This window comes from Lissotriton helveticus, chromosome 2_1 (genome assembly GCF_964261635.1).
Source record: "Lissotriton helveticus chromosome 2_1, aLisHel1.1, whole genome shotgun sequence".
NCBI lineage: Eukaryota > Metazoa > Chordata > Amphibia > Caudata > Salamandridae > Lissotriton > Lissotriton helveticus.
The window spans coordinates 1344480802-1344498623 of NC_136059.1; the positions used below are offsets into that span (position 1 = coordinate 1344480802).

The following is a 17822-nucleotide window of genomic DNA, read 5'->3' on the forward strand; positions in this document are numbered from 1 at the left end:
AGATGATTTGTTGTACATAGTATTATATAAAAGCATGTAATGAGCAAAATTCTACTTTCCTTGTCAGCAATAAAAACGGTCACCCTTCTTTGCACAATTCCCTTGGATTTCTGTACATTTTGCCTGACTACATAGAACTCCGTTTCCTGTGATATGTGAGATTTCCCTATAATCCTCCAAACGTGTAGTAGTCATCTTTCATATGGTGCTTTTTAACATAAAGTGACAACCTCTGCCCGACTGCACTCTTCACCAGCCTTTAAATCTGCTTTACAACCTCAAACAACAACCTCTCCACATGTCTTTGGAAACAATCGTGCTGTAGGCACACATCACCATTAATGCATCTTGGGAGAGTGCTGAGAAGTACAGGTGGATGCATCCAGATATCACAACCCCGAGACCAGGGTCTACACGGCTAAGCCCACAAATTTCCAACAAAATGATACCTTTCCCTCAAAGTTTTGAGCCGACCATGTGGAACGCTGCACAGATTTCTTGTCGGTTTATCACCCTGCGTTTTGGCCTTGGTCTTTCCAAGACCACCATCCAACTTCCCCAGTATAATTCCTGTCCTCCAAGGCCAAGGGAAATACCAATACTTACTGTTACACCATTTTTGGACACTTTAGGAACAGAAAGAGACCACTTAAGTCCAACTACTGGCGTAAAACAAAGAACTGAAACACCACTATTGGATTTCTAGCAGTCGCGCTCTACTTGCAAAGTATAGCTGAGCGTCCAATGGATAGAAGGGATACACTTTGAAAAACAAATCCACATTTATATTGAAAAATGGATTAAAACCCAGAGGACTCTGTTTGCCACTTTTAAAAATACATCTTGCAGGGTTTTGCATTCCTTCTGAGACGGCTCTCCTTTTTATGCCTTGATTCTGCCCTAAGGTCGGCCATAATATCAAAGACCTGATAATGTGACTACTACTGCTCCTATTAACTAGAAGGTTGGTGCTTGGAGAACAAGAATCCTAATCTTTTGAGTACTGTATTCCGTTCAATTATTACCATACAGGCTAGAGCCTTGAAACCCGGTGCTGGTCTGTGCTGAAGAGAACCACAAATATCCCCTGCCCCTCTCTCTTATGGGTCAGGTTGCCACCTTCAAAATGGTGTCTCTACTGTGCCATCTAAATCAGCTGCAAAACTACCGCCACAACATTATCCATGCCTTTTTTAAACATATTACATTAATGTGTATGGGATTATTTTTGAATAGGGAGGCCTCTAGAATCACTTTGAATAAATGTTACATGTCTCCTTCGATGGCGATTTGGGGTGGCCGACATACAACCATACAATAGAGCTGAGCACCTTGCAGTGATTTATTTATGGCTTTATTCCCCACAGTCAGATCTTGCATTGATAACCGAAATATGGGCTATGGGCGCAGTGCACTTTTGAAAACTATTTATATGGGGGCCGCATGCTGCCCTCACTTCCCCTGGAGACAAGTTCGATATTGGAACTCTGGGGGGTGGCGCGCCCCTCCGGGACATTGGTTGGCACAAGTGAATAACTAAAGGGACTCAGCTTTGGGTGATCTTACAGCTCTTGAGAGGTTTCGGGGTTGGGATCTAATCAGTATCTCTAAATTGGGGGATGTAATGATGGGGTCCTACATGCTCTCCTTTGACCAACTGTGAACCTCCTTCCACCTAAATAAGCAGCAGTGTTTCTGCTACCTCCAACTCCATCATGTCCGGCATTCATACATCGCTCATCTTGATGAGCTGTCGGATTCCAATCCCTTTAGAAGCCAGACTACTGACAGGCAAAGTTGGGAGGGGGGCAGGTTATTGGGTGAGGTTCTGGGTTTGTCTCTGACCACAGAACCCACACTTGCACTACTCCACATCCCTACAGAAATTGACTTCACTATAGAAATTGACTGTAGGAAAGTAGGATCTGCTTCTTATGGTTACCCCCACTTTTTGCTTGATGTCTCACTGTATTTTTTACTAGTCTGGCTGGGATCCTGATCAGGACCCCAGCCTATCTGCTTTCTCCCTTAAATTGACATACATGTACTTAGATACACTCCAAATTACACTCCAGATTGGATATGGGGTACCCTTATCAGTCCCTAGTATATGGTACACCTTGTACCCAGGGCATAGGTACCCCGGAGGCCACCCGTGGGCTGAAGTATGTATTATGCCACCCTTGAGAGGCCATGCAAAATGGAACTCTAGGTCTGCTACTACAGCCTGTGTGAGATGGTACTTGCTTCACTTACTTTAGATATAGGTTTACTATATCTAATGGTCACTACACTTAAAACTTATACGTCACCCCTATAGCAGGCCTTATCAATCCTGAAGGCAGGGTGCTGGGTTTTATGTGAGGGTGCCCCTGCATGAGCAGTACCCCTCTGCAGCCTTTGGAGACCATTATCTCGTGTTGTCTGTGACTCAGCTGGACATATAGGTAGAGGAGCATTATAACCTCGTGGTAAATGCTATCTCGAAAGCAGTTGCATAGAAACATATTGTGTTTGGTATCAAACACCCTGGAATCATACCTACACACCAGTAACTAGTGTGGGGGTATGATTCCACCCTTCTGAAGCGAGCATCGTGGGGTCACTGGTCTACCCGGTGCCAGCCTTCTCGACCCGGACAGCACAAAATGGAAGCTGCCAGCCAGAGACACATTTCTGCCCTCCTGCTGCTGAGGCAAGTTCGAGCAGAGGAAGGCAGCACAATAGGCATCCTGTCACGTGGAGGTGTGACCACCTCCCAGACAGGGTTTAGTGTATTGGGGCTGGGTGGGTGCACTCCGAGAGTGCCTGAAAGTCTGCACTGGGGGGACATTTGGTGTTCCTATGCATAGCCCATCTCAAATCAGTTCTGGGAGCCATTTGCTCCTGCTCTGGCGCGAAACTGGACAAAGGACATGGGTGTAGCCACCCGTCTGTCCTGCCCCTCCCCTAGGAGGGTCCCCTGAATCTGTCCAGCCCTCTCCCGTGGGTATAAAATGGGTTAACTGGCTACAGGACATTAGATTTAACTTGGACAAGATTCTACAAGAAGAAACCGCTGACCTTCGACCGTCTGGACACCTTGAACTCCGCTGGACTTCGACTTGGCTTGACTTCGTAGCCTTTTCCGCCCAAAGCTGAGTTGGTGCAGTGACTCTATCCATACTCCGTGCAGGACCTGTGGAACACTTAAGACAACAGAAGAATCTCCCTTGGAGTGGAGGAGTCATTCCCCTGCTTAGCAGGCACCGAAAGAGCAACAGACTGGTCGCTGCTCCTGAGCTCCTGCGGACTCCGAAGATTTCAGCAAAGCAGGAGGTGGGTTCCTGAAGGTCGCTGAGGTCGATCTGCCCTCTCACTGAGCTTGAGGCCAGTCTCCCTTGTGGGGGCTGAGCAACCCGAAACCCTGTGCACAGCGTCCATTTGCAAGTGCATATGCTTGTTGGCAATTCCTGAGCTTTTACATTTGAGTCTGTGTAGTCCTGACTCTGAGCAATATTTGCCCCAAAGAAATCTGGCCTCCTCGTACCGAGTGCTCCATGGGCTGGTGCTTTGCAGTCTTGGTTGAGGTCCCCTAAGCGACTCCTGGTCCTTCAGCCTGTGGGTCCCCCTGAGGGTCATCTTGATTGTTCTTGGGCTTTCCTGGTTGCTCCAGATGTGCCCTGACTCCCCATAGCTTGGTGAGGCCTCTGGACTTTGCTGGTCCAGACCGTAACCCGTTTGATCTTCCGCATTGGGTTGCTGTTGCCAAGGCTTGTTGGTGCTCCCACCGGACACCGACCCCTCAGCACTGGACATCCTTCGTGGGACAGCTCCCCTCCGGCTCCTTGTCATCCTCGACGCCTCCAGGACCTCATGGCTGCAGAGTCAAGCATCCTTTCTTCGCACCTGAAGCACTCAACATTGGAATGATTGTGGTAGTTTAGCATTGAATGGCAGATAAAACCAGTCCCTCCTTGGAGATCAGTTAAGACACAATATTGTTTCCAGACAAAGGTAACAATATTCATAAACGTGGGTACAATTTAGAAACTGCAACATCACAGATCATTTACGTTTTGTGACTGACGGCCTAAAACAGATAGGGTATGCACTTTGAGGGTTATGGTTGTACAGAAGACAAGGAAAATACAGGGAAATTGTAAACTGCTTTCAATGTTTCAACTAAAAACAGAGTACAGTGCATAAAATGACTTAATGTGTAAAACACAGACTTATCCGTTGGCGCAGTAATGTGGGCAGACCTTGGTCGTTTCTGCCAATGTCTGCTCAAATTTCAAATTCTCTCTCTGTTCTGCTGAGCAAGGCTCTTAGACCAAGAGACATATCATATTCTGTTGATTGCCGGCAGAACTGAGCTGCTGCAATGCCTCTCTTCAAGGTTTCGTGAGAAAGGGTCTGCAGCAGTAGTGAAGGGGGAATGAAAGGTGTAGAAATGATTAGCTGGCGAAATATTAGCCAATCACAGACTTAAATTCTGCATACTTTGCAAAGATGGCGGTGAGACGACGAGAGATAACAGTTGTTGATTTGAGTATATAGCAAGAATTGCAATTGTACATTTGTGAATAGCCTCTTTACTTTCCTGGCCTTTGCCACATAATTATGAGTTTACTACAGCAGTCACATTTTCTACCACTTCTTGAATATCTTGGAAATGTTCACACTAAAGAATGTTTCGAACTCAAACCAATCAAAGGTTACTTAAAAAGCACGACACGTGGTGCGGTGTAGGAGCAGGTCCTTTGCAAAGTTCATTTGCCACCTGTCAGTTGCAGATTTAGGTGTTAGACGTTGATTAAGCAGGTAAACCTTTAGCCCATACAACATTAATGTGAGTTAAAATGAAGTTGTAATGAAACACAACAGCCATAGATGTTCTGTATTGTGCTTCATAATTTGCCTTGCTGCCTAATTTGGCCCCCTATTGCCATATAATTCCAGTGACCCTGGTTACCGTACATTCCTAACTGCAATAATGGGGATGCCCATGAGTACCCTGGGAATCTGAAATATTTTCAGCTTGCCAGGAGATATTCTCAATGAAGTTCAGAAATCTACATAAAACACTTATAAACATGTATAACTTTTAGTCGTGTTGTGTTGTAGGGCAGGAGTTGGAAACTGGCTATAGGAGCCAGTTAGTGATGTATGTAAAATGAACTGGAGTCACGGTGTACTAGTGCCTTCAGATAGTGTGATGTAGTGCAAGTATATGGTACAGATGAGGTGAAACAGAGTCATGGTGCTTTAAGTGTAGTTAGCTGGAGTCACTGGCAAATAGTGGTTTGAGGTAGACGGGCCTGTGCAAGTGGGTTTACTGGATAAATACGAAGAGAGAATGTATCATAGTGCTTGAGCTTAGTAAGCTACACAGAAAAGGCTAGCAGAGGCAAAGCTGTGTGGTTATTAGTAAGGAGGAATAATGTGTGAATGGCGAGGAAGTCAGATCGCATAAAGATGGTGAACTTACATACAGAAGAGCCTTGGATTGGAATTATATGGTACTGCCAACATGGAGACAAACTCCTAACTAAAGCTGAAATGCTACAGAAAAGACGTCAAAGAAACAACGCTTTACACTGCTAATGAGCCTCAATTTTTCTTTTTTTTGTTATAGTGCTCCATTGCACAGCAGTGTAATGTCAAACTATTTACCTCTGTCTTTGGCCTGTGTCTGCATGTCCTGCTAAACCACCAGTCGAGTCGTATCTCTTTAACCCATCGGCCTTCCTTCCTAAAACATGGAAATGTAAATAAAGAATGTTACCCAGGAGGCACACAACTGCGATCTGGCTGCACAACTATGCATTAGAGAATACAACCACAGACCCGCGTTATGAGATAGAGATTAAAGCAAATGCATTTCATAGAGCGGTATTGACTACACCGGTACACAAAATACAGTCTTGGATTGAAAGCATAGCCAACGTTTAAAAATACAACATAAAAACTGTGTAATCCTGATATTTCTTGGATAACATCCTTATTTAATTCAGCTTTTGAAACTGTTCATAGTTACAGTAAGGAGGGAAATTGAGCACATCAAATATTCTAGAAACGATTTTAGGAGCTCAGAATTTATCAATCTGTGATGAACACACAAACTTTCATGATTTTGTCGCTCTGTGGCCCAGTCTCTAAAGGGCATCGCCATCTTGAACACTGATCTCCTAATAAAACCTAATTATTAGATTTGTACCATCAAAATTCAGTACGTTACCGACTTGAAATTTTTTTTTCTGAAACTGCCTCACAAATAAAACAACAGCTGAACAGTCGGAAGCACGGTGCCTGCATAATATAGCCTTATAGCCCTCCGTGACGGGCTATTCCCGCCAATAAAGGCCTGCTCCAGCGTTTGGCGAGGGCATTTAACAAGGGGGCGGGACTTTAATGCTGGTATAGCCCAGATATGGAGGGCTCTAAGGCTATTATAACATTCCGCCACTTGAGGGCAGAATGTCCTAACAAATAAAACAAAGGCCTCATGGTGCCAGAGGGGAGTGAAATCCCCCTCGGGCTCCGTGAGCCCTTTGTTCACAGCATTGACTGTGAACAAACATAGGAATGTTGATGCTCTGGGCTTCTACCAGGCATTAGAAGCCCTGAGCACTCCATTGTTTTCATGGAGCTCCCAACCTTCCAATGTTTGAGCCCAGAAGCTTTTCACAGTGGAAGGGGTCCAGCCAGGAGAAAACAGTGGACATTGTACAGATTATTTCATGAAGACTTAAAAAGACACCTTTCCAAAACAATTACATTTATTACGTAGGAAACTAAGGCCAAGATGATACACAGTATGAGGTTGTTCTCCTGAGAATACAAATAATTAATTCAGAATGACCAAGAGAGGCCAAGTAAAATTCATGTCCTGAAAGTAGGCAGCTTGTGGTCGACAGAGTGTTTTGACAGCAGTTAGTAATTTGCTTTTGGAATGGGCTCTGACCTAGTCGAACGTCCGCTATTGACCTCAGTGTGGTCTTACTCAAATAACTTCTCTTTGGTTCTTTGCCTGCCTGACTTTTTGAATACATTAGTAGTGTGTTTCATTATGAGCAAGCTTAAGCTCCTTACAAAGTGCACAACGTCAGTATGGAAAACGAATCCTGACAGTACAATCTCTGCGTATGAAATCAATTTACAAATCATTTAATCAAGTATGGATATACAGTTTTACATTATCAACCTGATACAAGAATCATACCAGATCATGCACAGTTGCAAATTTTTTTTATAACCTTAGCTCAAATACAGGCAATAATAGCTCTTACTCCGCTTGAGGGACTTCCGTTGGACATTTGACAGCAGTTAATGACCTTAAACATCTGTGTTTCTGTGCCACTAGGTCACTGTGTATCTGGCTAATAATAATTTCAAAATATCTAAATTACACGCCTACTAGCGGCTATTACACACACATTAGAGGAAGTGAAAAAACAGAGGAAAAAGGAAGACAAAAAATAACACAGGAGGATCAAATGCTAAATGACATCCTTTATTTTTAAAAAAGTATTCATTAAATCAATCTGTTATGTACTTTACCTTTCTTAACTTTCATTGTGCACAACTAACATTAAACTTTGCTTCACAATACAATTCATCTTAAGGTTCTGAACAATCGCTGCATAGAGCAAAAGAACCAAATCAATAGTGAAATATATGCATTATCAATTCTTAATAAAGGATTTTCCAAATATGTAACTTTTCTTTAGTTTGCCACTCTGCGTTTTGTTGGTTGGGATAATCCGTTTTCTGATCAGCCAACCAATGTAGAGAACCTTCAAATCAATTGCCTAATTCAAACCATAATTAACCGATTAAAGAATTTTGGGGCTGGTGGCAGCCCATAATGTTGGGGAAGCCTGCATAGATCGGCTGAGTTGCAAAAAAAAAAAAAAAAGAGAGATTAAGAAAAACAATGATTATAAACTCCGTTTCTAATAGGATGCATTTATGGAACAGACTGGAAACCAAAACATTTTCATCCATTTTGACAGGCAGGCAGTTCCCATTGGTCGTTTGAAATTACTTTTCTGCATGTATGGCAGACAGAACAAAATGTTAATTTAATCAACTGGATTGTTTGGTGTGTGTTGGGAACAAATTTCACCCATAACTAAAACCGGCAAGAGTACCATACAGAAAGCATTTTACCCAAAATCATATCAGCAACACATATAGTTCAGATTAGACGACAACCCTCAAATCTAGATGTTTCTGTATCGAAAGGATGTATGGAAGACCCAGAATTCTGGACCGAAATGATGCACAGAAAAGACTCCTATTTATGGTCTGGTACTCAAAGTGTATCGTTTGAACAACTACATCAAAGGAGATTGATTATTTTGCTAGGGCATCTACAAAGCTTCCAATGCAAGTTAGAAACAGGACCAGCAGTGGGCGGCGCAGGTAAGCGTGGTCTGGCGGGGCGTGGTGGGAGGGGGGAAGTCGACAAACGATGGAATAAATAAATTAAACCTATCCCGTCTGTCGACTTACCTCCTGCCACGCTCCACAGCCCCAGCGCACTTACCTGCACTGGCCGCGACTGAACAAGACCCAATATTTTATCTGAGTTAGTACTTTAGTTTCAGATAGCACAGCTCAGAAACAGAATGTGGCAAAGCTTGTTCACGGTTTCCTAGCTGTGCTATATGAAAATAAAGCATTAAGTCAGAGAAATATCTGGTTAAATGAATTCACTTTAAGCACTGGAGGCTCATAAAACAGGCGCTCAACTGTGCATTGAGACAGCAAAGCCCATAATGATACGACCCCAGGTGTAAATGAGATACATCTTTCAGGCAAATTAGGAGTGACTGGGCATTTCACTCTGGGGGTCTGCAACTGGCATCAAGTCTCTGAAAACAAGTTTTCTTTAAAAAAAAAAAGAAAAAAAAAAAAAGGATTATTAAGTGGGCTCCATTGTTATTGTTACTATTAATTTGACCGGTGATAGCTGGGAAAATTTAACAAGCATTGGCGTAGCCATTAGGACTCGCAGTTGGGACCTTATAAGTGTTTAGCCATGCAACAGTTGGTGTTGTTGCACCAAGGATATTCTGCTGCATTACTAAATACTTATAGGGTCCAAAAGGCGAGACCTATTGGGTATGCCAATGCTTGTTTGTTTTTTGTTGCTGCTTTGTTTAAGTTGCCAGATCTATAATAGTTGGACATGGTTTTTGTTTACAGTTCTTTGCATCAAATGAACTTGTTTTCATTGCTCTGAATGTTGTTTCCATTCTGGTTGTAGGAAGCAGTCATTCCCGGGGGTGTGGTGGCTGCCTAGCTGTGCGCATGTGCCGAATGAGAGAATGAGAAAAAGCCTGGTGCCGGAGCAATTTACAAGTGTGGAGTGAGTGAGCCCCAGGCAGCATGACTCACTCACACAGGAGTTCATGCACTGCACCTGCATACTCAGCATGGTTTAAGGAAACTCGACCCACTCCCTACCAGGCATCGAACACATATTTACCAAGAAACTCTGAGAAGAGCCTGCCTGCTGCACTGACAGCTGGTGGTGTGTGTGCCTGGTGAAAGCGTGCACTGACGGCTGGTGGTGTGTGTGCCCGGTGAAATAGTGCACGGACGGCTGGTGGTGTGTGTGCCCGGTGAAGGCGTGCACCGACAGCTGGTGGTGTGTGTGCCTGGTGGAAGCGTGCACTGATGGCTGGTGGTGTGTGTGCCTGGTGAAAGCGTGCACTGACGGCTGGTGGTGTGTGTGCCTGGTGGAAGTGTGCACTGACGGCTGGTGGTGTGTGTGCCTGGTGAAAGCATGCACCTACGGCTAGTGGTGTATGTGCCCGGTGAAAGCGTGCACCGATGGCTGGTGGTGTATGTGTGCCTGGTGAAAGCGTGCACTGACGGCTGGTGGTGTGTGTGCCTGGTGGAAGCATGCACCGACGGCTGGTGTGTGACGGCTAGTAGTGTGTGTGCCTGGTGAAAGCGTGCACTGATGGCTGGTGGTGTGTGTGCCTGGTGGAAGCGTGCACTGACAGCTGGTGCTGTGTGTGCCTGGTGAAAGCGTGCACTGACGACTGGTGGTGTGTGTGCCCGGTAAGAGCATGCACTGACGGCTGGTGGTGAGTATGCCCGGTGGAAGCGTGCACGAACGGCTGGTGGTGTGTGTGCCTGGTGAAAGCATGCACTGGCGGCTGGTGGTGTGTGTGCCTGGTGAAAGCATGCACCTACGGCTAGTGGTGTATGTGCCCGGTGAAAGCGTGCACCGATGGCTGGTGGTGTATGTGTGCCTGGTGAAAGCGTGCACTGACGGCTGGTGGTGTGTGTGCCTGGTGGAAGCATGCACCGACGGCTGGTGTGTGACGGCTAATAGTGTGTGTGCCTGGTGAAAGTGTGCACTGATGGCTGGTGGTGTGTGTGCCTGGTGGAAGCGTGCACTGACAGCTGGTGCTGTGTGTGCCTGGTGAAAGCGTGCACTGACGACTGGTGGTGTGTGTGCCCGGTAAGAGCATGCACTGACGGCTGGTGGTGGGAATGCCCGGTGGAAGCGTGCACGAACGGCTGGTGGTGTGTGTGCCTGGTGAAAGCATGCACTGGCGGCTGGTGGTGTGTGTGCCTGGTGGAAGCTTGCACTGACGGCTGGTGGTGTGTGTGCTTGGTGGAAGCGTGCACTGACGGCTGGTGGCGTGTGCGCCCGGTGAAATAGTGCACTGACGGCTGGTGGTGTGTGTGCCCGGTGGAAGCGTGCACTGATGGCTGGTGGTGTGTGTGCCTAATGGAAGCGTGCACTGATGGCTGGTGGTGTGTGTGCCTTGTGAAAGCGTGCACTGACGGCTGGTGGTGTGTGTGCCCGGTGGAAGCGTGCACTGACGGCTGGTGGTGTGTGCCTAATGGAAGTGTGCACTGATGGCTGGTGGTGTGTGTGCCTGGTGGAAGTGTGCACTGACGGCTGGTGGTGTGTGTGCCTGGTGAAAGTGTGCACTGACGGCTGGTGGTGTATGTGCCCGGTGATAGCGTGCACCGATGGCTGGTGGTGTGTGTGTGCCTGGTGAAAGCGTGCACTGACGGCTGGTGGTGTGTGTGTGTGGCTGGTGGAAGCATGCACCGACGGCAGGTAGTGTGTGATGGCTGGTAGTGTGTGTGCCTGGTGAAAATGTGCACTGATGGCTGGTGGTGTGTGCACTGACAGCTGGTGGTGTGTGTGCCTGGTGAAGCGTGCACCGACGACTGGTGGTGTGTGTGCCCGGTGAAAGCGTGCACTGACAACTGGTGGTGTGTATACCTGGTGAAAGCATGCATTAATGGCTGGTGGTGTGTGTGTGCCTGAGGAAAGCGTGCACTGACGGCTGGTGGTGTGTGTGCCTGGTGGAAGTGTGCACAGATGGCTGGTGGTGTGTGTGCCTGGTGGAAGCTTGCACTGACGGCTGGTGGTGTGTGTGCCTGGTGGAAGCATGCACTGACGGCTGGTGGTGTGTGTACCCGGTGAAAGTGTGCACTGGTGGCTGGTGGTGTGTGTGCCTGGTGGAAGTGTGCACTGATGGCTGGTGGTGTGTGCCTAGTGGAAGCATGCACTGACGGCTGGTGGTGTGTGTGCCTGGTGGAAGCGTGCACTGATGACTGGTGGTGCGTGTGCCTGGTGAAAGTGTGCACTGACGGCTGGTGGTGTGTGACGGCTGGTAGTGTGTGTGCCTGGTTGAAGCGTGCACTAAAGGCTGGTTGTGTGTGTGCCTGGTGGAAGCGTGCACTGACGGCTGGTGGTGTGTGTGCCTGGTGGAAGCGTGCACTGACGGCTGGTGATGCACGGACGGCTGGTGGTGTGAGTGCCTGCTAAAAGTGTGCACTGGTGACTGATGGTGTGTGTGCCTGGTGGAAGCAGGAGCATTACCAGTGATAGAAGACACAAATGAAACTGACGACGAGGGAGGGGGAGAAGGGAGGGGGAGTGTGAGCAGAGGAGCATGATTCACAGCTAGAAGACACAAATGAAGCTGATCAGGAGGGAGGGGGAAAAGGGAGGGGGGTAGTGCAAGCAGAGGAGCCTGATTACAGCAATTAAAACCCAGATGGCAGCTGTGCACGTGCACGAGCTCATGAACGCAAGCTGTAGGCCAGCAAAAGCCTCTGGTGGCACTTTTAAAAGCCACTTACTAAATGTCGCGAAGAGACAGCGCATGCGCTGTCTCAGGCGAGACCTAAAAATGGTGTGGCTTAACTATTGGCTCTAAATTCCTCCAAATGAGTGAACATGACTTCCCGGGGCAGGAAGAATTGTGTGGCCGGTTTGCAAGCATTGCAATACAATTTTCAGGTAAACTGGCTATAAAGACAATTGTTTGACTTTTTGTTCAAATAATCCAGGTGGGAAATTTGATCGGGGTTTCTGGCATTTTTTATGTTGTATAGTTTTTTTTATTTTTCCATCCTACTCTTCCAAGCAGATTCTAAGTCATACATTATGAGTGGAAATCTACTTTCAAAAGACATCAAGATACAGAAACATGATGTCAGTCAGTAAAGCACAGATATCCCTCGGGTAGAAAAATGTGCTAGGCGCAGGCATCAGAGCTTCTGCTCAGATTACAGAGACTTTACACGTTCAAATAGATATATCCAAAACGTTCAACTAAACTGACTGGCTTTTGTCAGACTGCAGGAGTAATACAATTGTCAGATAAGCTTTAACAAATCAAGAAGATTAAATTCCTCCTTCCAAGTTATGAAAACATACCAAGGAAACAAAAGCAACAGTAAATGACATCTCCTGTTATACACCATCTATTTTGCCTAGTATCATCTTTCATCTTTTATCTTTCATCTTTAGTGTGTTTGCTGAACTTTGTGTCTCGTTTCACCCTTTTCCTGCATTTTTTCACCCCCTTTGTAGTTCCATTCTTTCCCTGAAGTTACTTTTGATCTCTTTTCTGTCCCATTTAAAAAACATATTTTTCCTTATTTCTTTGGTCGTCATTCTTTCACTTACACAACTAACACCAATAGGGCAGCTGATTTGAGCTTCAGCATATCTAGATGTTCAGCAGTCTATGAAAGGCATAGTGGGAGCAGCGATCCTGGGGCAGGAGCCTAAGGGGCATGTCTGGATTTCACATATGGTCAGTATTTGCCGACTTTGTCTAAATACCTATGTCCACTCACCCCCTTTGCCCTCCCCAAAGCTTTGCAATCCCTCAGTCCAGAAAATGAGACATCTCTCACATGCACCCTTCAATTTAAACACATGAATAGATACGCAGACACAGACTCCCTGCACAAACATCCATTTACATGCAGACATGTTACCACCTCCCCCCAAATGTTCCTTCCTGCTGTCTCAGACTTCTAGTTACACTGCATGAAAAGTGGATGGAAAACAGTGGGACTCAACACTCTAACTGGTCAGCTACCATTGTAGCTGGTGTTACAGAGGTAAACTCAGTCAATCAATCAATCAATCAGGTGTTTGTTAAGCACGACTACTCACCCGTAAGGGTCTCAAGGTGCTGGGCGGTGTGGTGGGAGTGGGGGTGGGGGTTGCAGGTTCCAGTCCCTCAAGGAGGGGGCCTGTCGAAGAGCCAGGTTTTGAGGTTTCTTGCGAAGATGGGGAGCGATATTATCTGTCTGAGGTGGAGCAGAAGGTCGCTCCAGGCTCTGGCTACGCGGAAGGAGAAGGAGCAGCCTCCTGATCTAGTCTTTCTGGTGCAGGGGACCATGGCGTAGGAGAGCTGGGCTAATCGTAGGGTCCTTTGGGGTACGTGGAATTGGCTGTTCATGTATGCTGGGACGGTGTCGTGGAGGGCCTTGTGAGCGTGGGTTAGCATCTTAAGGTGAATCTAGCTTTGATGGGGAGCCAGGGGAGTGTGCGCAGGTGCTGGGAGATGTGGCAGTGTCTTGGCAGGTTGAGGACCATAAAGAGCGATGCCGTAGTCGAGCCTGCTGGTGATCCGGGCATGAGTGACGGTCTTTTTTGTGTTCGAGGGACATCCATTTGAAGGTCTTAGGTAGGAGGTGGAGGGTGTGAAAGCAGGAGGACAAGACGGAGTTGATCTGGCGATCCATTTTGAGCTGAGTCCAAGATGATTCCCAGGTTGTGTGCGTGGTCCGTCGGGGTGGGTCGGCTTCCGAGGGCAGGGGGCCACCAGGTGTCATTCCAGGAGTCGGGGTTAGGGCCCATGATGGGTACTTTCATTTTGTTGGTGTTTAGTTGTAGGCATTTGGCAACGGCTTCCGAGGATGAGTTGGGTGTCGTCTGCATATGACACAATGTTGAGTCCATAGGTTCTGACGATGGGGGCGAGCGGAGCCATGTGGACACTGAAGAGCGTAGGGCTGAGGGAGGACCCCTGGGGGACTCTGCAGGTGGTAGGTGTAGGGTCCGAGAGGACAGGGGGGAGTCTGACCCGCTGTGTGCTGCCGGAGAGGAAAGAGCAGATCCAGTTGAGGGCCTTGCCTTGGATCCCTGCATCGTGGACTCTGCGTATTAGGGTGCGGTGAGTGACTGTGTCGAACGGTGCTGAGAGGTCAAGGAGGATGAGGGCTGCTGTTTCTCCTTTGTTCAGTAAGGTATGGATGTAGTCTGTTGCGGCGAAGAGGGCAGTTTCCGTACTGTGATTTTTTCTGAAGCCGGATTGGGAGGAGTTGAGGATGTTGTGCTCTTCGATGAATGTGGCGAGTTGGGTGTTGATGGCTTGCTTGATGACTTTCGCTGGGAACGGGAACAGGGAGATGGGTCTGTAGTTGTTGAGGTTGGTGGGGTCCGCCGAGGGTTTCTTCAGGAGGGGGTTGATCCCAGCGTGTTTCCAGTCGTCAGGGAACAAGTGGTTGCCAGGGAGCGGTTGATGGTGTGGCAGAGCATGGGTGTGATGGTGTCGGTGGCTCTGTTGAAAAGATGATGGGGGCAGGGTTCCGTGGGGGCCCTGGAGTGGACTGACTTCATCGTCTTCAGTGTGTCTTCAGTGGTAAGGGCTGTCCAGTTGTCGAACGCTGGCTTCAGGGAGTCGAGGGTTGTTGGTGAACGTTCAGTGTGTTGGTTGTCTTCTCGAAGTTGTCGTAGATGCTCTTGATTTTGTGGTGGAAAAAGGTGCTGAGTTTGTCGCAGAGGTCTTGTGAGGGAGGGATGTCAGTGGACTCGCTGGTGGGTTGGGCGAACTCCGTGATGATGTTGAAGAGTGCTTTGCTGTTGTGCGCATGAGTGGAGATTCTGTCATCAATCGCTTTTTTCCTCGTTTTTCTGATGAGTTGGTGGTGGGTGTTGGTGGCGGCTCTGAAGTTGTTGTGGGCTTCTGTGGATTTGGTTTTCCTCAAGGCCTTTGAGGCGGCGCCAAGTGCGTCATGACTCTCGAAGTTCGGTGGTGAACCATCTAGCTTTCTTGGCATGGGTGTTGTTGTTTTACTTGTGGGGGACTATGATGTTAGCGATGTCGGAGATCCATCTGTGCAGGGTTCGGGCTGCGGTGTTGGGGTCGCTTTCCGCGATGGTTGGTGTGGAGTTACTGAGTGATGAGGTTAGCTGGTCATCTGTGATTCTGGTCCAGTTTCTTCGTGGGAGCAGGTGCTGGTGTCTGTGGATGGTGAGTGTTCTGAAGGTGAAGTGGACACATCGATGGTCAGTCCATGGGAGTTTGGTGGTGTGGCTGAAGGTGATGGAGTTTCCTGTTGTGGTTCTTGGTCACATAGGCATAGGGAATTGGAATAGGTATGTCCTTGCTTGGATTATACATATTTCTGCTGATAATACTTTTCAGTGGTTGTGGACTGTGAACTTGTTTTGGGGACATCACAAAACGTTCAGTTGTAAAATTACTTATTGATTTCAGCACACTGCTGCTCTGCGACTGCTGCCTATTGGTTCTTGGTCTGTGATCTGCCCAAGTATGAGTAATGTGCCACATATGGTTATGCTTAGCTAAAGATATGAGGCATGTCTCAGGTTGGACAGTCTTCCATGACACAGTGCAGATGGCAACATCTGCCTTTTGCTTATTCTGAAATAGAAAAGTTCATAACAAAGACCCATGCTGCAAACTGAAATGAGCCAATAGCCATTGTGCAGAAGCAGTCCACTCCCGATAACCCACAGGAAGTGCTAATGTGCAACACTAATTGTGGTAGCTTTGCCACAAAATGACGGCTTGCATCATCTTAGAGGATGATTGCAGAAGAGGGCATACAAATCGCTGGGTTATAGCATTAGCGTACAACAGCCAATTGAATTTGTTCCATTTCTGTGGGCAGGTCTTTGTGAATTATTGTCTTCTAACTTTGTTAAGCTCGAAGTTCCTCATAGTAGTGTGAAATCTCACTTTTCTCCAGACGCTAGTAGAAGGAACATAGTCAAGGCAGTAATTATCATAAAGATAGATTTGAGTAGATGCTGCTCGTGGGTCTGAAAGGTCCACATTGTGAGCTGTACCATAAACCATTCATTTCCTTTTTTAATTTTCCCTGTTTTGGCTGGTCGATAACAGCTCAGTAACCTTCTTTAATTCAGTTTACTGGACTTTCATTCCACATAAACAATACAAAAAACAAATACAAAAAGGGAAAAAATAAGAACAAGACAATCATTTAAAAGAAACAATTATGCACTTGTTCCCTTTTCACGCACCGTCGACGCGTAACGTTTTTTCCAGGACTCTTCATTTCTTTGTAGGTTAACATTGTGACAGTTGATCTGTAAGTGTAGCAGTGCGATGGCTACACAGAAAAAGTCTGTGTTCAAATGTTGTAAGGAATGCGGGGGATATATGTCCATCACGGACCCCCACAATGATTGCACTTGGTGCCTGTCTTCGGACCTCGACATAAAGGGATGCTCTTCCTTTCGCCAGATATACCCCAAGGCCCTCAAAGACAAGGAAACAAAACTATTCATGGCTCGAGCGAAGAAGCAGAAGAAGAGTCGGAAGAGGACAAAGTTAAGGTCGAAGTCAACGGCTCCACAAACCTCAAAGCCATTGAGAAAACATAAGAAGAAGTGGCGTCATAGCTACAAGCATCGCTCTGCCAAAGACAGGTTGCCGAAGTCGGGGTCCCCAGTTCTACGGCGTCACAGGAAGGATGACATCTCACCTTCCCCTTCACCGCAGGTGACTACAGCGCATTCTCCAACCCTGAGGGACTCTCCGGCTCCCAGGGAAGCGAGACCTTCAACTCTGACCACTCCGCCCCCGGTTCCGGTGTCTCTGGCGCTGCAGCCAGAACCAGCCTTACGACTTCGGACAGTTCCAGATTAGGCGGTTCTAGATCTGTATCCACCTTTATCTGCTCCAGGTGCGGATCCTTTGCATATTTTTCATGCAATGTACGGCATGTTTGCCAGGGCAGTTAACTCATCCGGTGCGCCTGATGGCCCAGTGGGACCACTTTCCTTTAATATGGGCGTACCCTATCATTATGCCCAGGCTCCCTTTAAGCCTTTCATGCCAATGACTCCAACTTGGCCTCTCCCAATGCCGAGATTCTCAACGCCGATCCAATCCCAGGAAAGGATAGACTATTCTCCTGTGTCGTGGGGCTCTGGTCCAGTGCTGTCCTGACTTCATGCGGTGCCACCAACTGATCCTGAAGGGCCTCCATCAACGCCGGCTCCCAAGTCACCGGCGCCACATCTAGCGTCGCAGACGCCAATACCAAAGACTCTATCAAGGAGGAAGAATCAGAGGCTTCTGGGAGAGGAGGAAGTCCAGGAGCACCAGAATGAAGTGGAGGAAGGGGCGATAGTGGATCCCACTGATGTTTATGAAGGGCTTCAGGAAGCTAGTGGGCTGGACACATCGCCAGAGTGGGAGCTCTCCTCTCCCAAAGCTCTTCCTTCTCAAGAGGTTTCTTCCTATCGTACAGTTAGAAGAAAGGCTGCTGAA

The 17822-nt window shown here is 47.4% G+C and overlaps 1 protein-coding gene across 8 annotated transcripts in view; it reads right to left on the reverse strand.

Annotated features, from left to right (window-relative positions):
- PTPN13 (protein tyrosine phosphatase non-receptor type 13) overlaps positions 1 to 17822 on the reverse strand; it is a 1030035-nt gene that overhangs the window by 579867 nt on the left and 432346 nt on the right. For all 8 annotated transcript variants that reach the window (XM_078676288.1, XM_078676281.1, XM_078676285.1 and 5 more), the window contains one exon: positions 5659 to 5737. In XM_078676288.1, the coding sequence (XP_078532414.1) occupies positions 5659 to 5737 (79 nt within the window). The remainder of the gene's footprint in view (positions 1 to 5658; positions 5738 to 17822) is intronic.